At 38.3% G+C, this 25,442-nt stretch overlaps 1 protein-coding gene across 2 annotated transcripts in view; it reads right to left on the reverse strand.

Moving 5' to 3' along the window:
* The window catches only part of RTN1 (reticulon 1), a 242,867-nt gene that overhangs the window by 13,704 nt on the left and 203,721 nt on the right, over positions 1-25,442 (reverse strand). Inside the window, exon 1 of one of the 2 annotated variants that reach the window (XM_057733609.1) lies at positions 14,417-14,584. The exons of the other annotated variant lie outside the window; for it this stretch is intronic. Coding sequence (XP_057589592.1) covers positions 14,417-14,477 — 61 coding nt within the window. The 5' untranslated portion in view covers positions 14,478-14,584. Of the gene's footprint in view, positions 1-14,416; positions 14,585-25,442 lie in introns of those variants that run through there. 2 annotated transcript variants of the gene reach the window in all.

A 25,442-nucleotide genomic window follows, 5' to 3' on the forward strand; every position in this document is an offset into this window, starting at 1 on the left:
GTTCTCACCAGCTTTTGGAGTCCTAAACACAGGTGAGTAGACACAGTGCTATTCCCAGGGCACTTACTGTCATCCCAGTGTGCTTTGGAAGAATCTTTTCCATCCCTGAGGTCAATCAGTAAATTCACAGGTAAGAAAAGGCTGTTGAACCTCCAGTGACAATATCTCTCTGAGTGAATCTCAGGGGGCTACATCTGTACAGTGGCCTGAATTATGTGCCCTTGAAACAAGACTGAAAACGCAGAGGACTCTGTGAAGCACCTGCTCCCTTCTTCTGGATGGCATTGATTGCACCCATCTTGACGCTCTCCTGACAATTCAGTGTCTCAGTGGTGGCCTGCAGATGAGCACATCAGTCATCACAGGGCCCTGCTGCTGAGAAGGGGCAGCAACAAGGCAAACAGAGGTCCTGGGCAAGTGGAACCTTCGGAAGCATGGCAGCAGGTCCGGGAGACCCCCGCCAATGTCAAAGACTTCTGAATACAGATACGGTCTGCCTCCAAAACGAGCAAAACTAAAGGTTAGTAGCTGTCTCAAGAATCCCTGGAGCTGATATTTGGATTAAACTATTTTGTATCATATGATTTGTTCACTTACTTTCTTGCGACTTAAAAATCTGGAATAGAAGCTTTAAAATCTACATCACACCTATCATTCAGTTATTTCCCTCTTTCAACTTAGAAACAAAAAATTACATTGAAAAGAATAAAGCCATAGTGCTTCACATATGATACAAAATGGAAATATTTTAAATATTCCAGTCACTAGATTATGAAAAAAAGCATAGGAGACTTGCTGAAGAATGTATGCAAATTTATTCTCCAATTAGGCAAGTAACAAATGGTTTCTTTTTTCTTTTCCTTTTTTTTTTTTTTGAGATACAATTGATATATAACATTATGTAAGTTTAAGGTCTACAACATGTTGACTGGATATATTTATATATTGCAATATGATTACCAACATAGCATTAGCTAACACCTCTCTAAAGTCACATAGTTATCATTTCTTTTTTGTGGTGAAAACATTTAAGATCCAGTCTCTTAGAACTTTGAAGTGTATCATAGGGTACTGTTGACTATACTTTGCTGTGTGTTAGACATACAGGACTTATTTATCCACTAGTTGAAAATTCGTACCCTTTGATCAACATCTCCCAAATTCCCCTATCCACTAACTCTGGTAACCACCATTCTACTCTGTTTCTATGAGTTCAGCTTTTTCAGATTCCACATATAAGTGAGATCCTACAGCATTTGTCTTTCTCTGTCTGATGTATCTCATTTAGCCGAAGGCCTTCAAGGTCCATCTATGTTGTCACAAAAAAATGGTTTTTATAGAATATGTCAATAAATTTTCAGAAAGAGAAAAAAAGACACAAAATTCCCATCTCACAACCAAATGAAAGTGGCAGTTGCTTATACTACCAGCTTCATGTGCAGGGTAGCTGGAGGCATCTGGTTTAAGGCACCAGTCATTTGCTCAAAGGAAAACGGAGGTGACTAGGTTGAAGAAAGCAGGAAATTGCTCTCATCATACTCAGGTACATAACTAGCTGAGAGGCAGTAGTGAAAAGGTCACAGAGCCTAGTGACACCCCCCACACTCTTGAGAGGATACAAGGAATGCTGGGAACAAAGTATTAACCCTTGGCAGCAGACTTAGGCTAGCTGGAGAGTAAATCAGATCACGGGCTTCAAGTGGGAGGGGGGATCTTTCACAGCGGGCTGAGGATACCCCGGCAATCTGAAGCTGGAGGGAGAATTTACTTTTGAACTGATCTGTCATTCATCCCCACCTACTCTCCACTCACCACTACTTGGTCCACCCATGAGATTAACTCACAAAGATTACGAGAGTCAGCCATTTTGTTAGGGAAAAACGTGTTCCCTTTCTCCCAGAACACTTCTGCAATATAGGAAGGAGAGAAGACTGCAAGCATGTTTTGGGGTGAAACAAAGATTTTTTTTCTGTCTTTCGAGTGGTGCCAGTTCTACAAGTTGGTTTCCAGGGCCAAAGGAAAAGCACCGCTGCTCCAAAGTCTCTCTCTTTTCCCAGCCCGAGTCACTGGTCACATTGATATTCCACTATTAGAAATTCATTTATCTGGATTAATCCTTTTAATCTTCAAAGTATTTGCTCTCTCGCTCTCTCTTTTTAATGTAAAGACCCAGAAAGGGATAATGACAAGATTAGCTTGTCATTAACAACACATTTGAATGAGTTCACTACATAATTTTCATCTTAGAAGAGTTTGTTGAGAGCAGAGCACCAAAGTAATAATTTTTTTCGGGCAGAGAAGAGGGATCTTTTGGAAGACATGACACAAGAAACCCCTGGGCCCCTGAGGGTAGATGACAGATGTGGGAGAAGAAGGGATCTCCACAGAAGCCTTGCTCCCCCTGGGTCTGAGTGGCTCTGGAGATAACAGATGGAGTTCAGCCAAGGCCTAAGTCCAGACCCGTAGGCCTAAAGGCCCCTGGGGGCTAGGAGTCTCCTACTGCTTATTCTGTTAAGTGTAGGGGAGGGGGAAGGAGAATAACAAAGAGCCCCAAACGTCACCATTACCTGCAGTGTTACCTCTTCCACGTTTGTTCATTTATTCAGTGTTTATTGAGCAAGAACTAAGTGCCAAGCTTTGTGCTAAGTGCCAGGGATATCAAAATAAATAAACTGTTTGAAAAAGAAAACATATGTAAATAAATAAAATGTAATCTTCTGTTTCATGATGCCCATGGATTCTCATGGCAGACATATTTGGAAACAAACACATTATAAGACAGCATGATCTGTGCTATGAGAGTACACCCTGCTAGGAATGGTAGGCTTATCCAGCCCTGAGATGATGTCAAGGGGCACAGGAGACCCTGCAAGCAGTCTTCTGGCAAAGAGGAGATAGAATTTGCTATTTTCAAGTGAATCCCCATTTAATAAATTGCATAACAACTGTTAAAAATGATGTGGCCTCTAGAAAAGCCTTCTGAATCTCTGGACCCCGAGAATGGCAGGCACCAGGTAGGGGCTTCACTAGAAGAAGCTGTGGGCAGAGAACATTCACTGTTAACTAAGTAGCATTAGTTTGGTGTAGGGTAATTATACAACAGGTCTTTCAACCAACTTGCTAAAATTGCTGGAGGTTTCCAATTGGGAGGTCAACAAAAGTTTTATCTGAAAACATCAATGGGACGTTGATTCTGGGTACTCTGTGACATGATTATCTATTTACACAGATTCTGAAATGTTCAAAGCACTTTCAGATATTGCTTCATTTAAATCTCACAATAAATTCCATTATACAGGTGTAAAACAGGTGAGGAAACTAGAAGAAACTCACCAACTATTTAACAGGAGAAACAAGATCAAAACTTGAGTTTGATGCCTTTTTCAAATCAGTTGCCTCTCTCATGTTATGTGGTTGGATGTTAACTGTCCCCCAAAGTATGCAAAATTAATTTGGGGCAACTTGATTATATTTAAATCTGCTTCCAGAGCTAGATATTTATAGTGAATTTTTTTTCTTTAAGGGAAATCAAGTCATTAGCAACAGTAAACAGTTATTGGTCATCTGTTTATTTAGTAAGCACAGGAATGAAGAGACCATAGCATTTTGTTCCTGCTTTTATGGAACTTAAGATCTACCTGGGAAGACTGAACATTCATTTCTTGTTTTAAATGCATCAATGCCAATAAGTCTTGTGTTGTCAGATGTGGCAAAAGTTGAGTTCAAGGAAAGGACAGTACTGGAATTGATGAGAGAGATTGTGGGATGGTTTGTCAATGTGGCGAACACTTTGTTAAGGAGATGAGGTGGATAAAGGGAAATATTATGAAGAATTACTTGCCAAGAACGGTGACTAATTAGCTGTGGGAGAAAGGAGGAAGAACTAATTAAGGGTGAAAGCATCATTTCAAAGCCGGGTGACAGAGTGATTAGTATCACTGACAGAAGTAGGAAATCTGAGGGAGAACTGGTTTGGGAAAAAGCTGACACTTGTTTTTATACCTCCAGGTTCTGCTGTGATGACATCGAGCAGGACACTCAGACACAGCCTGGGGCAGAGATGGAACAGGGATCACAAATGAGATGAAACTGACAGTTACAGATGATACTTAATTTTAAAATGATCCCTTTTTATAGGCTTTGTCACAGTAGCCCTGAGTTGAAATGGACAGTAATATCCATGTGATATTCAGATGGATATGTACAGCAGAGAACTAGAAGTGCAGGACTGACATTTAGCTAAGAGGGTTGAATATTTACATTTGGGTGTATTCTGAGTGGAAATGATGATTGAAGCCATGAAAGTAGAGGAAATTTCCAAGACAGGCGAGACTAAGGGATGTAACAGAAGATGAACCATAGTTAAGGATTCAAAGGACTGAGTGAAGCTGTAAAAGGAGCCCTGTCTGGGTATTAGCAAGAATCCCTCCTCAAGAGTGTTGGTTACAGCAGTCAAGAAGAAGGAAACATCCAGAAGAAAGGGGTAGGCAGTAAAGAAGAAGGAAACTTTCAGAAGGGATAGGTTACAGTGTGGAATGCTGCAGATGCAATGAGGAAAATGAGAAATGAGAAAGGATCACTGGTTTTGGAGACTGGGAAGTCACTCATAACTGGGCAGAGAGTGGTGTTAGGTGCTAGTGAGGATGGAAGCCCGATTGTAAAGGGTTGGGTCGGTGGTGGGAAGTTCAAAGTAATAAAGAAGATGGTAAAGAGAACGGTAGTTTTGGCAAATCTTAAAGTTGAGCAAACCTGGGAATGTTAGTGGAAAGAAAGGAGTGAAGATCCTGGAAAGAGAAGATATTTGTTTGGGCAAAGTCTCAGAGAAGACGGGCAAAGAATGGGATCAGTCACGGCTCTTTCTTTTCAAAGGAAGAGGATTGAGAGGCTGGGTAAAGCTGGAGGCACATTTTGTCAAAGCATGGGTGTGGCTACAGATGTCTGTTGAGGTGGAAAGGGAAGACTACCAAGTGGCTTGAGGTAGATTTACTCAAGTCTTCCCTGGAAAATGAGTCATGAGGTCCTCCTGAAACTGAGGAGGATAGGGGTAGGGCTTGAAGAGATTAGGAGAGGTCCACACCAGTATTGTTCAACGCAGTAGTGATGAGCCATGGTAGCTACTGAGCACTTACAATGTGGCTAGTCTTGATTAAAACATTGCAAGTGTAAAATACGTCAGATTTCAGACAGTACAAAAAAGGATGTAAAAAGCATCTCATTAATGCTTTTTATATTGATTTTTTGTTGTTGAAAGGACAATACTCTAGATGTGCTGGATTAAATACAGTATATTATCAAAAACTAATTTTACCTCTTTTTTACTTTTTAATGTCACTACTAGAAAATTTTTAATTACATATGTGGTTCACATTATATTTCTATTGGACAGCACTGATCTAGAAAAATACAGTAAGGACTCAAAAAGAAATTAATAAAAGGACTCCCAGGCAGTAAAGAGGGTTTGGTTAAAGTCAAAGATCTCTATGGATCCAGACAACAGGGTTAGAAGTTGGGTGTTCTCATCTGTGGATGGCGTGTCTGGCCCAGATTTGTGAACGGCCACGGTTAGAGGAGTCACAGATCCAAGAGGACAAAATTTAAATGAACAACCCTGGGCTCAGGCTGGGAATGACAAGCAGTGAAGACCTTTGGGAACTGACGCGCTGGGAGAACGGTAAGGGCTGAGTGTGGCCGAAGTGCCGGCAAACAGCCTTGAAGCTCTGATGATTCAGTGGGAAGGGTAGGAAGTGAAGTGTGATCACAGAAGAGAATTTCTCTGTTCCCAAGCTGCTGTATAAATGCCAATTTTTCACATTTTAATTCTGCTTAGAGTGATGTAAACTTGTGTAGGAAGCTTTATAGTACCTGGTCCAGAAAAATGGGTGTTTGAATAAAGTTTCCTTAGAATCCAAGTAAGAAAAAAATAAGTATCTCTGTATGCGGCAAATTATCACAAGTAGCCTTTGCATACAGCAATAGATAGCTTGTCTCTTCTTTCAATATCCCTCCTAATACAGGAAGGCTAGGTTAGTTTAAACAGCTGAGTACACATTCACTAAGTATACTCACTAGGACAGGTAAATTACCATATTGCTTTGCCAATTATAAAAATTACCAATGTAAAATGGATGGCTAGTGGGAAGCTGCTGCATAGCACAGGGAGATCAACTCGATGATGGGTGATGACCTAGAGGGGTGGGGTAGAGAGGGTGGGAGGGAGGCTCAAGAGGGAGGGGATATGGGGACATATGTATACATACAGCTGATACACTTTGGTGTACAGCAGAAATAACACAACACTGTAAAGCAATTATACTCCAATAAAGATCTGAAGAAAAAATAGTACTAGTTAAGGAAACTTTGAAAAAAATTAAATTACTTTGTTAAAAACCAAGGATCAGTGCATTCTATCCACCTAACAAATAGACTGGGCTTGGTGAGCTCATCCTAGTCTCCAAACCACAGGTGGGAGGACACACTGTAGCCTATCTGGTGCTGACTTAGAACTAACTCAGTCAAGGGTGGACTGGCCGATTTGGCAGATTTGAAGAATTCTAATCTCAAATGCTGAAATCAGTGCTACCCTCATTTCCATAATCCAGGCAAGAATAGAACAATAAAACAGAAGAAGTGATCCAAGATTTGAATTAATAGCTACATGGAAATAAAATTCAGTGTCAAAGTTCTAGAAAGTCCTTTGTTGTAGTCCAAAGTATTTTGGATTGGGGCGTTATTTTAAACATATTGAATTAAATGATCCAACAGTGACTCCAGCATTCAGAAAGTATATTAAAAAGGTATGAACTGAAAAGACAGTGGTGCAGCTATTCATATTTTATTTATAAGGCAAAACATGGATAGTATAAAAAGGCAATAAATTTGCTCAATTATCTGCATTATTGCACTATTTATTTCATCTTGGTCCAGAATAGATTTCAGGCAGCATTGCACCACTTGCTATGTGACAAATTAATGATACTTTTAAAAAGGCCAGGTCAGAAAATGTGTGAAATTCCCGTTCACAAATGATATCAACATTTCAATAGCTGTTGAAAATGCTATGCTTTGACTTTTCTATTTACTTTCTAGCAAGCCTCCAATTATTGACTACCTTGTGAAAAAGATTACAACGCTAGAAAAACCTCAGTCCTTTACAACTCAGTGTCTAAAGCAGTGATAGAAAAGCCTATTACTCTGATTTTTATTAGGCAAACAAAATATCACCACAAAAAAGTTAACAAGAAGAAACAGTAGTAACATCTTCTACTTTGTTCCCTCATTTTGCCATCAAACTAGAGAGACGTAATGGAAATAAGATGTCATAAAATACTTTAAACATACAGAGAGACCTTCAAAGAGGACATCTTCTGGTCAACTAATCCATGAGTTTCATTTGCCATGAAACAGTCTCCTACATAAGGTAAAATTTTAAAAGATAATCCAGGAGCCCTGAGCCCAGAAGGGAAACTGCTAGAAGAGACTTTTGCAGATAAGACTCCTGCAGTGATTCCATCTTCTAGGTCCTTCCTTCACATCTTTTAAATGCAGGCAATCTGACTGTCAAGAGAAAAATGCCAACATTATTTCTAGACGGTTAAGTAATTCTGTGGATGTTTTGAAAGGGAAGATATGTTAAGCCTGGTGCTCCGTGTAGATAGTAAAAGAGCACAGCATTTAACCCACACAGATGATCTTCTACTATAATCAGCTTTGACGGAACAATGAAAAATGAAGGATTTTATTGCCAAAGCCACAGCTAGCAACAATCTCTGGGACTTTTCTTCCATGGGAGACAAAAGCAGACACATTCTTCTAATGACTACTCTTCAGATTAGACTGATGGCATAAACTACTTTTATGCTCATGAAGGAGTTATCATTTTCCTGGGTTTAACAGCTGAATGTGATTCCTGTTTGCTAATTCTAACCACTAGGGTCATACTGCATGCTGTGAAATTAACACAATGATGCTTAAGCCACTGCCACCTTGGTAGAGTAGGCCTGGTCAGGAAATGAATCAGTAGGGCCCAGACAGGGTGGTCAGCTCCTCCTGCTAAACCTCCAGCAAATGGGCTCATTTGGGATTAAAGGAAGAGATGGCCATATGGAGAGAAAGACAGGCTTTGGGCACACAGTAGTTGAGGGAGGCACACAGAGAAAGATTTTCAAGGTATTAAATAATCAATGTCTTTGTGTGCTTTTTTTTTTCCTGAATAAGCTTTGTGACTGGATCAAAATACAAAATTGTTCATTGGCTGGTTTGAATCAGTCATAATTAGCCACAAAATCTTAAGTCTGGGACATACCGTCTTCAAATCTATCATTGTATTGGAACAGAAGAGAACCATGGAGGTAGACTGCAGTTGGTTCTCTCTCTATTTTAAAGAATATACTTTAAAATTTTGACAAAGACCATAATGGCTATATTTCTTGAACTAAAAAGATATGACAAGGAAAAGGAATGATCTCCCTCTGTACCTTCGTTCTGTTCAATAAAATATTACGTCCTGCCTGACTGCTGTCATCACTAGATTTGACCTGCAGTTTGGTGAAATGATTCTGAAGGCAGAAGATAAAATATGACTACATTTGAAGTATGCCCATTGTGAAGTGGGTATAACTGCAATACATTCTAAACATTAAAACCTATTACATTTGTACTTTTCATTTGTTCAACATTAAGACCAGTTTGGGCAAAGCACTTGTAAGTAATGCTTGAAGTATCTTTCCCCTTTGGTAACACAAGAAATAAGGAAGAATTTAAGGATTTTATCCTGTGAAACAATAATTGCTCTGATTTAACTTTATAGCTCAAACATATTTGGGGAGAATAGAACTCTATACCTCTAAGTTCTAAAACTCCTAACAATTTTATTTTCTTATTTGAAATATATGCTATAAATTTAGAATATAATTATACCCATCAAAGTTTTAATGTAGTTATTATTATCTACCACATAGGAAGAAGATGGCTTTTAAGGAATTATTAATGTCAAATTCTTAGCTTTCAATTTGTGAGCTTAATTATAAGGTAGTCATGTTTCTTTTAATGGCTGTGTGTACTTTCATAAGAACTGAAGAGGTGACAGTATGTAAATATTAATACATGGTCAAATATGCACACAACTTAGGACATCAGGTTGAGAAGGATGGGAAATTTGGTGGTGATGTAAATTTAATGAGCTTTCATTGGATTTTAGAGTCCTATTTTAAGTGAACTTAAAATAGATCAATTCACAGATTCTGTTCCTGAATGTTTCAATTATTCTAAAGATGAAAAAGAATTGAGTAAAGAATATAATTTCAAATACTATGAGAAGAAAATGGGAGTGAGGTTAAGGCATCATTTTAAAAATGATGAAGAAGGAAGCCCTGCTGATATGACAGAAGATTTCATCCACAATCCCTACTGATGTATGGTAATCATAATTAATGCTTTTGTGATGGCGTATCAGGAATATTACTGTTTTTAATGAAAGAAATATTAATTCATGGAAATATGAGAAAAACCATAGATTTGAAGATGTGGATTTAGACTGGCATTTTTGTCAATCTTTCTCACCCACAGTGGATCTTCCTTTTAAAAAAAGAAAAAGACACAGCAGCGAGTCCATCTGTAGAGTCTAAAACCAAAAAAAAAAAAACGTAATAAAAAATGATCCCCACCTATCAATCTTTACCAGTCTTTTTCTTAATTTTAGTAAGGAATAGCTCATAATGTAAAGAAACGTATATCTGAAGTTCAGCAATTCTTTCATGTCAGTTTCTTCTGTTAAATTATTTCAAATACTTTTTGAGATATGTACAATCTTGTTTAATAAAAGCTGTTTTTGTTCCCTCCCTAGTTCTCTAGATTCATTTTATATGGTATACAGATACTGGAAGATATTCAGCAAATACTAACATTAATTAATTCTAGGTGGTAGGACGTTGGGCGATTTGCGGCTTTCATTTGAAACTCTCTGTAGTAATGGAAATTTTCATAATAAGCATACATTATTTTTAGAAAACCAATAATGTCATTATTCTCTCCCCAAATTTTGAAATATTCCCTTATAAAGATTCTCTTGAAAATGATAATACACTGTGGAAAAGGAGAATTTTATTTTTCAGTGGACTAACAGCTACCTACATTTGGTATATTATCTATATAAGAGTTTTCTTTCATTAAAAAAAAAATCCCTAGATCCTCAGCTAAGCCAGTTTTCTCATTCGATCTCATTAGAATCTGCAGAGAGGGAGTCTGTAAATGAAATTATTCATGCTGTAATGTTTGCACAAGTATTCTAATAATGCTGAATGCAAATAAAACGCTGTTTTTGATAAAAGGTGGGATTGGTCTGCCTTTATGTCTATGTGTAAAACGGTCTTTATTAAATGCCATTTTCAAAATACAAGCATTTCTTTCAATTCCTGTGGCTAAAACAGACATTTCTTCCACGTATTTGGGGAGGCTTGGCCGTTTTGAACTAGCACCTTTGAGAATAGACTACCCTCAAGAATGTTTTCACAGAGAACTGTAGGCCAGCATAAAATTTTCTAACAAAATCAGACACATTTAAGATTATATTCTCTGGAAAGTGTTTCGGCCTTCAATATTTTACAGGTAGGGGAAGCTGTAAGTACAAAATGCTGCCACATGTAGTAAAGTGGGAGCCGACCACTAGCCTCAACCCCCCATGTTGCCAAGTGTCCCGCCCATGAACTTGTCACGTACAGGGATATCTGGAGAAAAGCAATCTTTCGAGCACAAGTGAAATGACAATGGATGAGTGGTTTTGGTCAAACCTTGTTCCCCTGCCACAGCACCACTGGATTCATGTAGTATAGCAGAGTGGTTAGAAGTGTAGGTTTGGGGATCCGACTGCTCTGCGTTTGGGACCCAGTTAAGTCCTATGGCAAATTACTGGCCATCTCAGCCTTAAAATCCTCAGTTCCCTCCTCTATGAGACGAGAGTAACACAAATAATCTCAGGAATACATGAGATTAAGGTATGTAACAAGAGTTTAGGACAATGAGCAACACGTGGATAATACTGATGGGGAATTTTTAATGATGGCAATGATGGCAACACGGCATCAATTGGTCAAGATTACTGCCACAACTGCTCAACTCTGTTTTGTCTTTAAAGAGATAAGCTGTGTGAAAATATCTTTGAAGGGACAAAGGGGAGTTCACTTTCTGTAACTCAGCATTAGTGAAAGAGGTGGTGAGTGTTGAGATGGGAAGAGTTCCGGATGTGCAGCCCGAGTCACCTTTTCACTACTCAACCTGCCACCTATCGAAAAACTTTGGGCAAGTCACTTAACCTCTCTGATGCTCCTGTTATTCAAGAGTAAACTGAAAAGCTCAAATGAGAAGATATTTGGCAAAATGAAAACTATGTAAATGAGAGGGGTTATTAATACCCCTTGTTACCTAGATAATTCACATTTTTAGGAAAACCATTGAGGAAGAAGCCATCTACTTCAGAGGCAGATGTGAGAACAGCAAGAATCAAGGGGCTCTGGGGTCAGACAGCCTAGGCTTGAATCAGCCTCAGTTCATCCCATGTAAAATGAGATAATGATAAAACTCACACGTCATGGGATTCGTGAAGGTTAAATGCAATGATGTGAGTAAAGCATTCAGTAAAAGTGCCCAATAAATGTTAATATTTAATAATAATAATTAGTAATCTGAAGATTGCCATGTATATTCTCATGTTTTATTAGGTTGTTGTCTTATTCTCATTTCATCTTCACTGAGTAGATTGGGCTTTGGCTTACTAACCATTTAGGTATGAGTATCATTTTTTAAAAAATCTGTGTAATGTAGTATAACGTGGACTTAGTCTCTCTTAAAACATTCTTGTCTAAAGCTAAAATCATATACGTTAGTAAAATAAATAAATGGCTACTTTTGCATGAATACTACAGTTTTTAGGGCACATTGCATTAGTTTCAGTACAGTCTTCACGACATATCCAATGGGCTGCAAATTTCTCTATGGAATTGTTTAATATGGAGGAAACCTGAAGCTCACTTTCTTTATTCACTTTTCCAAGCAAAACTTTCACTTCTTAATACTTTTGGAGGACATTATCAATAATGCTATACTTACTTCTTTTAACTGCATTCACAGCTGCTCCTTGATCACACCCATTTCATCATCTGTATACTAGACCTTGCTCTACTGGTCTATGGATTGGGCTAAGAATTATTACACATGAATGGCTTCAACCCCGATTATGTATTAACCTCACTTGAGGAGCTTCTGAAAAATACTTCTGATGCTTGGCTCAACTGAATCAGAACCTCTAAGGGTGAGGCCCAGGCATCCTTTGTGGTTTTTAAAGCTTCCCAGGTGATCTAATATGCAGTCAGTGTTAAGAACAACTGTTTTTGATGCGGGAATTAAAGTGAAGAAGATACACTGAAAATGCTGAACAAGAATCTTGTAGATTTTAGTTTAAAGTTCTCCCAGTGGGGAGAAATAGGAATAATTTACTTATTATTTCTCTTTTATGCCTATAAACCCACCCACCCAGTTATTAGTTAATTTTCAGGACAATGGCTTTGTTCTATCTGACAAAAGGAAATCAATGGTACTGAACACTACCAAAGGTCACAGAGTACAAAAGACCCTCAACGACCTGCATTAATCTTGATAAGCAGCTGTCCAGTGGAAATGAAAATGATGGCCTTCAATGGACAAATTATGGCATTTTGTGTTATCTTCTGATTATAAATGTCCATAATTTTTAACCCCCCAGTGAGAATGTCAACTGAGGCAAAACACATAGGATTGTGATGAAATAGTGTCTTATACAAATAAGAAAATCTGCCACTTTTGGTACCTACTTTTGGTAAGAATAGAGGAAATCCATAAGCATAGTCTAAAAACCAACTCTGTTATGTCCAACTAAACTTGGTATCCTCTCAAGCCATGAATGTTTGTTGAGTGTGTATACAGAATAAACTGGATGAGTCTAAACATAACAAGAACGAAATGTTGCCAAGAATTTTCACAGCTGCCTCCTATACAGAACATATGCTCGTTCATGTAGTTGCCATCATTCTCTGAAATTATGCCCCCTGAATGGCCATACATTTATTTCCTGGCATTTAAATTTATTAGGTCTATTTATTTACTTCTGACAGGTGTATTTCCAATAGGCCCACATAATTTGAACTAGACTATTGTATTTTATGTTTTTGCCACCCGACCAACAAATAAGAGGCAGACAAAATATGTACTTAATTCTGAGGTACATGTTTACTTTTTTTTGCTTAAAAAAATTCACTAAAGAAAAACTCCTTGGGGCATTAAAGATGAAAAGACATCCCATTCTTTCTGTGATATTACAAGAGGAAGATGCCAGGTTTTTTTTTTTTTTTAATCAGCTTTTGCTTCAGGGTATTCTTGGTCCCGAGGGATGCTGCAACCCTGCAGGTTAAGTCAAATGCACCTTCTTCAGAACCATATTTGTTAAACACTAAAAGACACTACATATTACAATCATCCAAGTTTACAACACATAATTCATTCTTGCAAAGCCTCTATTTCTCCTAGTAATCTCAAACTGAGCAAGGTGAAGGTGAGAATCTTAATGTAACAAAGGAGAGATGGAGATGCGAGAAGTATGAGGCTGAATAAAAATGGCTGAAAAGCAACCCAAGCGAGGCTGGAGGGTGGCCACACCCAGTGCTAATAAGGACTGTTTCGAAATAAATCTGTCATACCAGAGGGCAACTGGCACTGTTTTTTACTTTCCCTCCATTTCTTCCACACATACCCATTATTAATAAACAGTAGTTACAGGTTACCCCAATGAAAGACAAAAAACCCCCGAAATATTTCAAAGTGAATCATCCTAATATGTGTCTACGCCATCATATTTTCAGGATTTCGAGAGCTATTCTGCATTTCCAGTTTCCTTTGTGTGACCACAAATAATAACCCTGAAATGGGTGTGTCCCTCTTAACACGATGCCCTAGAGCCCTCTCGCTAATGGTTCTATCAGATTTCAACCTTTAGGCATAAATTAAATGCAGAGGGAATCACGGAACAATAAGAAAGCATTGTAACTCCAGGAATAAGAAATTAAACAAATACTGAATGATTAGCGGATCCCAAAAGAGCTCCAGGAGGAGGCGTAAGATGCATTATTTAAAATACTAGCGTGACAAGGAGAAAACAAAGGGGTGGGGGTGGGGGATTTTTTTTTTTTTTAAAGACAGGAAAAGAAAAAAAAAACCACAAAATCCAAACACCATCCACTTTGATTTTTGACAGAACAAGTTTACTCCCCCCCACAGAAAGCTCTTGGTATAAAGCATGCACAGGTCCCACAGGTGAAATGATGCACAATGGCCGAGTCTGGGTCCCGGGGTTCCCGTGCGCCGCAGGCATGCACTACTGAAATAAAGAGAATACCCTGACTTTTCCAGTTGCTCCAAACACAGTCCATCTTCGTGGAATCGGCGGTGGCCTGCATCGTGCGCGCTTTAGGGGCTGGCCGTTGCTGTCTTCGGGGGCGCTGGGCGAGCACTGAAGCGTCGCTGCCCCGGCTGCAGCGCTGCTCGCGGTGGCCGCGGCTGCAGACTGACTGAGGCTCCACGAGCCGGCGCGCGCCGCGAGGGGCGGGCGCGTCGCGGGCGCCGCAGTCTCGGCCGCAGCGAATCAGCGCGGCGCGGTGCCGGGTCGGCCTGCGCGCACTGGGATGCGGGCGCCGCTAGGAGCGAGAGCGGAGGCTCGCAGCCCTGGGGGTGGTTAAACCGGTTCTGACCGTGAAGACGCAAAAGCCGACTGGGGGTGGGAAGTTTGGGATAAAGAGTAGAAAGGGCCGATGGCAGGGATGTGAGAGTACGACACAGGCTGTTTCTGGGACTTCCTGAGTGGCATGGTGCATTTTCTAGAAATGTCTTAGAAATGCAAGAAACTTGTTGGATAAAACATACTTGATGGCAGTACAAATCTCAGGCTATCAGCATCACGTCCCCTAACTGTCCGCATGGCTCACTGACCTTCCCCCTACCCCCACTCCGCCCCCAATTATTTACATTCTGGCCACACTTTAATTGCACAACATCTCTCAAACAATCGCCAAATTCTTTTCCTCTTTTGGAACAGTACACGGCTATCCAAAACCTTGTGACCCTCACAAGCTGCAATCACTGCAAAGAAGCCCTGATGACTTGTATCTTTCTCCTGTTAACTCCTCTTCTCCAGCTCTGTCTTTGGGTTGAATGAATAGATACTACCAGAATGTGGTGCCACAGGCTCCAGATCAAAGCCTTCGTGGACTCAGGCACACGGAGTTATTAGTCACTGCAGTGACACTCCCAGAGTGGTCAGTGGTGGGGACATCCAAACAGGACTCAGGGAAGCAAAGGGCATTCTTCCTCAACAACATCATGTTTGGGATTCAGTGCTGAGGGGTGATGGGCATGGGGGGGGGGTGTATCATTTGGGAGATAAAGTTGGTTTCCAACCCCAGTGAGTCAAGGGCTTCAGGTGTCCCCAGTTACAGTGCAGATGTTCATGGGAGCAGCAGAACCATGGCTGGTGACCAACTGTTCAAATCTTAGCATGAAATATTTTATGAGATTATATTCCAAGGCAGTTGAGAGAATGGACAGGGGATAGGTATGTTTTGATGAGGAAAGGTAGAAATAGCAGAGAAAAGACTGGAATTTGGGCATTAACTTGTGAAAGAAAGTCCTGGTGGAGGGAACCCTTGAGGTGACGAGACAGCATGAGGACAAAGGATGCCTTGGGAACCAAAGGAGTATATAGAAGGAAGAGTTCCCACTTCGTTTGTTAAAGCATAGCCTTACCCATTACACAGAATTTCTCTCTCCCTCGTGGAGAAGTGGAGCCTCCACAATTCCTCTGCAGTGCACAGAGGCGTTCCTTCCCAGACCCAAATCTACATTTGTACATCCTGTGCCAGCAAGAGCCTAAGGACAGTAATCTCAAGGTTATGCTTGTGGACATGATTTATCTTTCATTTTATGAAGCATATAACACTTTAAAATATGATCTTTGGGATCGTGCATGTTCTTTTTAGAATAAAAGCTTCCAGAGAAACCAGCTAAGCCTCGGCATATCTTTGTAACACATCTGAAATTATTCTTAAGGAAGCTTAATAAGAATGATTTCAGGAGGATGATTTGGCACTTTGGCATCTTAAGTCTCCTACAAGAGTGGGGTTGTCAGAGCTCCAATGAGGCTGATGGGAAGGAAGAACAGTGACCACATTATTACACAGCACTTTTCAAACTGACCTGCTCCAGAGGTGCTAATGACTTTGTTATATTTCTATTCCCTCCCCACCCCCACGTGGCTCCCAGGTTTTTCATCATCATGGCCATGTTTGGGAATTCGATCAGCAAAATGCTGAAACGACTGGTACTTGATGACAAATGCTCACTGCATGATGTGGCGCTTGACAAACTGCAAATAGATGGGGACAAGACTCAGGAGAGAGCAAGGGTTGCCAGGTGGGCTGCCGCTGTCCAGGCCACTTTTCAGTTGGAATCTGTTGGAGCCTTGGCCACTAGGAGGCACTACCAATCCAACGATAGCTCCAGACATCAGCCTCAGCAGAGGAGGTACCCCAGGTATTTTCAGTGGCTGAGCATTCAGTGTTACTGGAACCTGTGTGTGGCTCTGACAGTCAGGACTGAGCAGCAAGCTGGGAGCAGCATGTCCCTAGCAAGGAAGAGTAGGCAGAGAGGCAAGCTCTCCCTCAGGTGGAGGGTAGCTGTGTCAGAATTCTTGAGTCATGAGTTTTCACTGGCACAAAGTTGACCTTGGAATGTCAGCTTAGCTGAAAGACCACTTTCTTTGCAGTCATGCTAAATCTGGAAAGAGAAGCTTGATGGCACCCGAAAAATCAATACAGCAGTTTGATAGTTGAAGACTGAGGAAGTAAGATGTCTGATGCCACAGACAAAGATATATTAGTAAAGTAAGAATTGGGACACTTTTGATTAATGCACAGGTGATTAAGAGAAACACAAATGATCTTATTAAAGGAAAATCAGGCAGAAGAGTATGAAGAACTCGACTGGGGATGTGGGTGTTAGACCCACTTGTGTTACAGACTTTAGCTATATGGCTTTCAGCAAGTCGTTTATCATCTCTGGACCCCTCTCTCATAATATACAAATGAGTTATAGCTTTAGATGTTTGTTTCTATGAAATAATAAGAATTTATTTCCCACAGACATTGTAAATGGATGCTTTCTTTGCACAAGTGCCCACAAAATATTAATTGAAAGCTCTTGGCAAGATCAAAATGATAGAAGGGGTAGAAAAGATATGTAAATTGTCCTTAAGCAGTGAAAGAAAGCAGAAAGCAAAATAAAGCTTGCTAAAAGCAGGCAGGAACTGCCTCTGTCTTTAAACCAGGAGAGAACAGATGGGCTTTGTATGCAGCCAGCTCAGAACTTGGTTTAGGTACTGCCAGGAAGGGAAGTGAGTTCTTTAGTTTTCAGGATGAAATTGTGCATTAGTTTGTTCTAAGAAAAAGCAAAACAGCAAAGTTTTGTAATCTCATCCCAGATCAAGATGAAAGTTGAAGGCTACCATGCCTAGAGTGGTTGTATTGTTTTTGGCTACTACAGCAGCAGGATTTTTACTGATGAGACTCAGTGGCACCTTCATTGTTACATTTATTTAAGAAATACTTTCTATGCACCTACTGTACTCTAGACATTGCTCTAAGCATAAAACAAAGTTCCCACGTTTAAGAAGTCTATATGCCAGTGTGTACGGGAGGAGTAGGTAATAATAAAAGAGGTAAATATATATTTCACTTGGAGAAATGTACTGGGGAAAATAAAGCAGGTGAAAGAGGATAGAGAAGGAGGTGGGGTGGAAATTTGCTATTTTATAACGAGAGTCAGTGAAGGGCTAACTCATTAGGTAAAATTAGAGCAGACACCTAATGGAATAAAGGAAAAAGCCATTAAGATCTATGGAGGAAGAGCATTCACAGATGCACTGAGTTTTCAGGACAGAAAGTCGTATAATAGCCAGTAAACTATATCAAGCATTCTCACAGAACTTGATTTTTTTTTTCTTTTTTTAGGCCCTGAGAAGTATAGCAATTGGAGGAAAAGGCACAGAACCAAAAAACACTTCATTACAACCAAAGAACACTAAGAACTCTGCTCTGTGCCATATGGAATAAGGAAATTTAAAGGAATAACCAATTTGGTACATAACCCACTGTACCAAAACAACGCATGAAATGTCTTCAGTTCAAATAAAAGTAGCACTTGTTATTTTCACATGGTATACATTTAGTTGTTACAAGATCCCTATGAGATAGATAGTGTTTACCTTCATCTTGATTCATGCATTCAAACTTACGGAGCCCATACTAAGTACCTGTTTCTGTAAATACAAAGGGAACTGTCCACTGGGAACTTGAGTCTACTGGGGGAAGATTTACACATAAATAGATAAATGCAATCAGTGGATTGTATGAGCAGGAAGAGTGGATACACAAAACAGAGAGTGTTTAGTGGCAAAGGTTTCAGGAAAGGCTTTAGAGAATAGGTGATAATTAAGCTGAGTTATGAACAAGAAATGTATCACCAGTTTGAGTGATGGGCTTTCCTGGCAAACAGATGTGGAAATTTAATTACAGAAATGCGTAGAGGACAAACTGGGACAGGCCTGAGCACTAATACTGTCAATAGTTTAGGGAGACACTGCAGGGTTTCAAGGAGAGGAGTAACACGGGAACTTGAATAACATCCAAATTTGGCTGCGAACTTTTGCAGAATTGATAAAAGACATAAATTCTAGCTCTGAACAAGACAAGTGAGAAATCAATACCCTGACCCACATCATAGTGAAACTGCAGGGCATCAAAAATAAGGAGAAATCTTAAAAGCAGACATAAATAAAAGACAGATTACCTCAGGGAAACTGTAAGATGAACAGCGATCTTTTCATTAATAGAAGCCAGAAATAATGTCCTCAAAGTAGTGAGGGAGAATAACCATCATCTAGAATTCTATACCCAGAAAAACAAATATAGGGATCTTAAAATATGAAAGAAATGAGAGAATTTACTAATGGCGGACTCTGCAGAAAAATCTATCAAAGATAGTACTCCAGAAAGAAGAAAACTGAACCTAAATTCAGTGAAAAGGAAGAAGTGACATGCATGAAAGAATGCTAAGCATAAACATTAGTAATGGTTAATTTGAGGGGAGGGTTATAAAAGAAAGGTGAAAGTAAAACAGTAGACAAAAATAGAACACAGGAAAGAGTGATAAGCATAAAAGCATTCTAAGATCCTAGTATTGTTCAGGAGGAAGAAAGAGATATTTAGACTATGAAAAAGTCAGATTTATGTGTTAAACATTTAATGGTTACCATTAAAAGAAAATAACTAGAACATATAACTTCTAAATGAATAAGCAAGGTAATTAATTCAATCAAATAGAAGTCAGGAAAAGGAAAAATTAGAAGCAAAGAAAATAACTAGTAAATTGAAAGCACAAAATAAAGTATTAAAAATACTTCTAAATATGTCTAAATAATGCCAACTTAAAAAGATGAAAGCTCTCATATTGGATGAAAAAGATCTAGGCTAGGATGTTTTCAAAAGAAAGTCCTAAAACACTGACATAGAAATGTTCTAAGTAGAAATGGAAAAAGCTATACCAGGTTAATAAATTTTTGTAATAGTGACCTTGCGAGATTTGCTCATTAATTTCATTTGTAGATTCTTTTTAATTTTATATGTGCATAAGCATATCTTCTCTGAATAAAGGTGGCTTTATTTCTTCCCTTCCAATCTTTATACTTTCATTTCTTTACCTTGACTTACTGCATTGGCTAGGACTTCTAGTATAATGTTGAGCAGAGGTGGTAACAGGGACTATCCTTTTGTCTTTTTCTTGAATTAAAGGGAAAATGTGCTCAAAATTTCACAATTAAATACAACGCAAGCTGTGAATTTTTTAGCTATCCTTCATTAGAATAAGGCAAATTCCCTCTGGCACCAGTTTTCTGAGATTTTTCATCATGAATAGGTACTGATATCTATCAAATGTTTTTACTGAAGTTAGTGAGATGGTCACACAGGTTTTCTCCTTAATTTTGTTAATGTATAAATTACATGGGTTGAATTTTGAATGTTAAACCAAACTTGCATTCCTAGAATAAACTTCATATGGCCCTGATGTGACATCCTTTTTATATATTGCCATTCAATTTGGGTTCAATTTGTTAATGTTGTGTGTAGAATTTTTATATCTATATTCATGAGAGATATGGTCCTCTTCTTTCTTTTCTTATAATATTTTTCTTAAGTTTTTGCATCAGGGTTATACTGGCCACACAAAACAAGTTGAAAAGTGTTAATCCCATCAATATTTTCCAAAGGAGTTTATGTAAGATGATATTATTTCTTTTTGGAATATATGCAAGAATTCACCAGGGAACCCATTTGGACCTGGAGTTTTATTTGTGAGATGTTCTTTAGTTACAGATTTATTTAATAATGTAGGATTATTCTGATTTTTAATTTCTGTTCATGACAATTTTGGTCAGTTTTTTTCAAATGAATTTGTTCATTTAAAATATATTGTCAAATTTACTGGCATAAATTATTCACAATATCTTTTAATTTTTTAATAATCTGGAGGAGTCATAGTAATGTTTCCTTTCTCATTCATGATATTTTAATTTTTGTTTATTCCCCTCTTTCTTGAACATTTTGTTGGAGGTTTACCAACATAATGAATTAGTTTTAAAGAATAAAATTTTACAGGACTTCCCTGATGGCACAGTGGTTAAGAATCTGCCTGCCAATGCAGGGGACACAGGTTCAAGCCCTGGGCCAAGAAGATCCCACACGCTGGGGAGCAACTAAGCCCATGCACCATAACTATTGAGCCCATGTGTCGCAACTACTGAAGACCACACACCTAGAGCTTGTGCGCCTACAGCCCATGCTCTGCAAGAAGAGAAGCCATCGCAATGAGAAGCCTGCACACCACAAAGAAGAATAGCCCCCGCTTGCCACAACTGGAGAAAGTGTGTGAGCAGCAACGAAGACCCAACACAGCCAATAAATAAATAAATAAATAATTTTAAAAATAAAGAATGAAATTTTACTTTGTTGTTTTTCTCTTTCATATATATATCTATTTCATTCTAATTATTATTACTATTATCATTATTATCTTTTTTACTGTCATTTGCTATTCTTTTATTAGCTCCTTAAAATGAAAGCTTAGATTATTTTCAGCCTTTCTTCTTCTCTAATATTTCATTTAAAAGTATAAAACGCCCTTTCTATACACTAACAATGAAAGATCAGAAAGAGAAATTAAGGAAACAATCCCATTCACCATCGCAGCAAAAAGAATAAAATACCTAGGAATAATCCTAACCAAGGAGGTAAAAGACCTGTACTCAGAAAACTATAAGACACTAATGAAAGACATCAAAGACGACACAAACAGATGGAGGGACATACCATGTTCTTGGATTGGAAGAATCAACATTGTGAGCATGACTATACTACCGAAAGCAATTTACAGATGCAATGCAATCCCGATCAAATTACCAATGGCATTTTTCACAGAACTAGAACAAGAAATTTTACAATTTGTATGGAAATGCAAAAGACCCCAAATAGCCAAAGCAATCTTGAGAAGGAAAGACGGAGTTGGTGGAATTAGGCTTCCTGACTTCAGGCTATACTATAAGGCTACAGTGATCAAGACAGTATGGTACTGGCACAAAAACAGAAATATAGATCAACGGAACAGGATAGAAAGCCCAGAGATAAACTATGGTCAACTAATCTATGACAAAGGAGGCAAGGATACACAATGGAGAAAAGGCAGGCTCTTCAATAAGTGGTGCTGGGAAAATTGGTCAGCTACATGTAAAAGAATGAAATTAGAACACTCTTTAACACCATACACAAAACTAAACTCCAAATGGATTAAAGAGCTCAATGTAAGGCCAGACACTATAAAACTCCTACAGGAAAACATAGGAAGAACACTCTTCGACGTAAATCACAGCAAGATCTTTTTTGATCCACCCCCTAGAGTAATGGAAATAAAAACAAAAATAAATAAGTGGGACCTAATGAAACTTCAAAGCTTCTGCACAGCAAAGGAAACTATAAGCAAGACGAAAAGACAACCTTCAGAATGGGAGAAAATATTTGCAAATGAATCAACAGACAAAGGATTAATCTGCAAAATATATAAACAGTTCCTCCAGCTCAATATCCACAAAACAAACAACCCAATCAAAAAATGGGCAGAAGACCTAAATAGGCCTTTCTCCAAAGGAGACATACGGATGGCCAAGAGGCACATGAAAAGCTGCTCAACATCACTGATGATTAGAGAAATGCAAATAAAAACTACAATGAGGTATCACCTCACACTGGTGAGAATGGGCATCATCAGACAATCTACAAACAGTAAATGCTGGAGAGGGTGTGGAGAAAAGGGAACGCTCTTGCACTGTTGGTGGGAATGTAAATTGATACAGCCACTATGGAGAACAGTATGGAGGTTCCTTGCAAAACTAAAAATAGAGTTACCATATGACCCAGCAATCCCACTGCTGGGCATATACCCAGAGAACACCATAATTCAAAAAGACTCATGCACTCCAACGTTCACTGCAGCACTATTTCCAATAGCCAGGACATGGAAGCAAGCTAAATGTCCATCAACAGATGAATGGATAAAAAAGATGTGGTACATATATACAATGGAATATTACTCAGCTGTAAAAAGCAAGGAAACTGGGACATTTGTAGAGACATGGCTGGACCTAGAGACTGTCATACAGAGTGAAGTGAGCCAGAAAGAGAAAAACAAATATCGTATATTAACATATATATGTGGGCTACAGAAAAATGGTACAAATCAACTGGTTTGCAAGGCGGAAATAGAGACACAGATGTAGAGAACAAACATATGGACACCAAGTGGGGAAAGTGAGGAGGGTTGGGGGGAATGAATTGGGAGATTGGGATACCAAATAGTACACTCTAAATATATGCAGTTTATTGTATGTTAAAAAAAAAAAAGTATAAAATGCCCTCTTAGAGACTTCCCTGGTGGTCCAGTGGCTAAGACTCCACGCTCCCAATGCAGGGGGCCTGGGTTTGATCCCTGGTCAGATTACTAGATCCCATATGCCGCAACTAAAAAGATCCCACAGGACACAATGAAGATCCTGCACGTGGCAACAAAGAGCCCACGTGCCATGACTAAGACTCAATGCAGCCAAATAAATAAATAAATATTAAAAAAAAAGTATAAAATGCCCTCTAAACACTGTAGCTGCATCCTACAAATTTTGATACATTATGTCAATGTTATTGTTCAAAGTGTTTTCCAATAGGCATTGTGAGTTTTTTCTTTGGTCTACTGATTACATAGAACTGTAAAATTTGGAGGACTGTTCTAACTATCCTTATTGTTTATTTTTGGATTAACTATTGTGTAGTCTGAAAACAAATTATGTATAACTTTTTCCAATTAAATTTGTTGAGACTTGCTTGAGAGCCTGGAATATGATATATTTTGATATATATGTCTAGTGGACTTGAATATATATTCTGAAGTTTTAAAGGAAAGTAGTCTATATATGCCAATTAGGCTGTATCGGTTAATCATATTACTCAAATAACCTAGCTCCCCACTAATTTTTTTGTGTGTCTGTCAAATATGAAAAGAAATACAACTTCCAACTTTGATGTTGATTTGTCTACTTCCCTTCAATTTTGTCTGTTTTTACTTTACATATTTTGAGGCTATGTGATTGGGCACTTATAAATTTAAGATTATCATGTCTTACGGTGGAGTTGATCCTTTTATCACCATGAAATGTTCCCCTCTTATCTCTAATAATATTCCTTTTTTTAAAAAAATTACTAATTAATTATTTTATTTTGGCTGTGCCAGGTCTTAGTCACAGCATGTGAACTCTTAATTGCAGCATGCATGTAGGATCTAGTTCCCTGACCAGGGATTGATCTTGGTAGATCTTGAGCCCCCTGCATTGGGAGCGGAGAATCTTACCCACTGGACCACCAGGGAAGTCCCTCCAATAATACTCCTTGACTTAAAGTCTAGTTTAGCTGATACGGAAGATACCCTCGACAGCTTTCTTTTGATTAGTGTTGGCATGACGTATCTTTTCCCATCCTTTACTTTCAAAGTATTGTATCTTTATATATTCTTATAAACAGCATACTTTTTAATACTCTGTTCTGTTCTTTTCATATTTTATTCCCTTCGTTCACCATTTTGAATACTTCCTATTGAGCTCTCTGAGTTCACTGATTGTCTTCTTCTGTGTCCAAAGACCTATTAAATGTAGTCAATTAAGTTTTAATTTCAGAATTTTAATTTTCAGTTCTAGGAAATTCACTTGATTTTGTTTTTATAAATTCCATTTCTCTGTTTAAATTCTCCATCTGGTTTCATATATTTATAATAGTTATTTTAAAATTTTATCTAACACCAATATCCAGATCATCTGTAGGTCTGCTTCTGTTGCCTCCTTTTTGTTTGATTATCAGTTACATATTCTTGCCTCTAACACGTCTAGCAACTTTTTTATAGTATAATGGATATTATGTACACAAGAACAATAAAGACTGACAGCTGATGTTATTTTCGTATAAAAAGCGTTCATCCTTCCTTTGTTAAGAAGCTGGGTTGATCACATCATTTCAATCAGGCACTAAGCTAAGTCATGGCGTATTACTGGACACAAGCTCAATATACAAAAACAGTGTTCCTATAAAATAGCAAAGTCACTTGGAAAATATTATATTTAGGTTACCTATCATAAGAATATCATAAATATGTAAGGTTATCAGGAGTATATATAATTCTGTAGAGACTTAAAGAGAACAGTATAAAGCTTTTTTTTTAAAGGAATCTTCAATAAAAAAATATTCCATGCTAGGAAGACCCACTGTTGCAGAGACAGAACTTCTCCCTAAAGTCATTTTGTAAATTCAAAGCAATTTCAATCAAAACTTCAATAAACTTTTTCATAGTACTGGACAAACTAATCCTAAAATTCATGTGGAAGAGGAAAATGCCAAAAATAGTACAGTTTTGAAAGAGAAAATGACAAAGGAAGAAGGGGAAAAGGAAAAAGACAAAAAGGAAAAAGAAGATTCTCATCTTCTTGGTATCAAGACTTATATAAGTATTATAATAAAAAAATAGCATAATATTTGTAAGCAATAGTTAAATAGACCCATGGAACCAACTAGAAAACCTAGAAATGGACACATGTATATGTAAAATTTTGATACAGTATAAGTATTACTACTACTGTTACCACTACCTATAAAATAGTTTAGCAATGTTTTCAGTACTTTATAGACATTAATTCATTTGATATGGTGACATAATTCAGTGGTAAAGGA

Source organism: Hippopotamus amphibius, chromosome 4 (assembly GCF_030028045.1).
Source record: "Hippopotamus amphibius kiboko isolate mHipAmp2 chromosome 4, mHipAmp2.hap2, whole genome shotgun sequence".
Lineage (NCBI taxonomy): Eukaryota > Metazoa > Chordata > Mammalia > Artiodactyla > Hippopotamidae > Hippopotamus > Hippopotamus amphibius.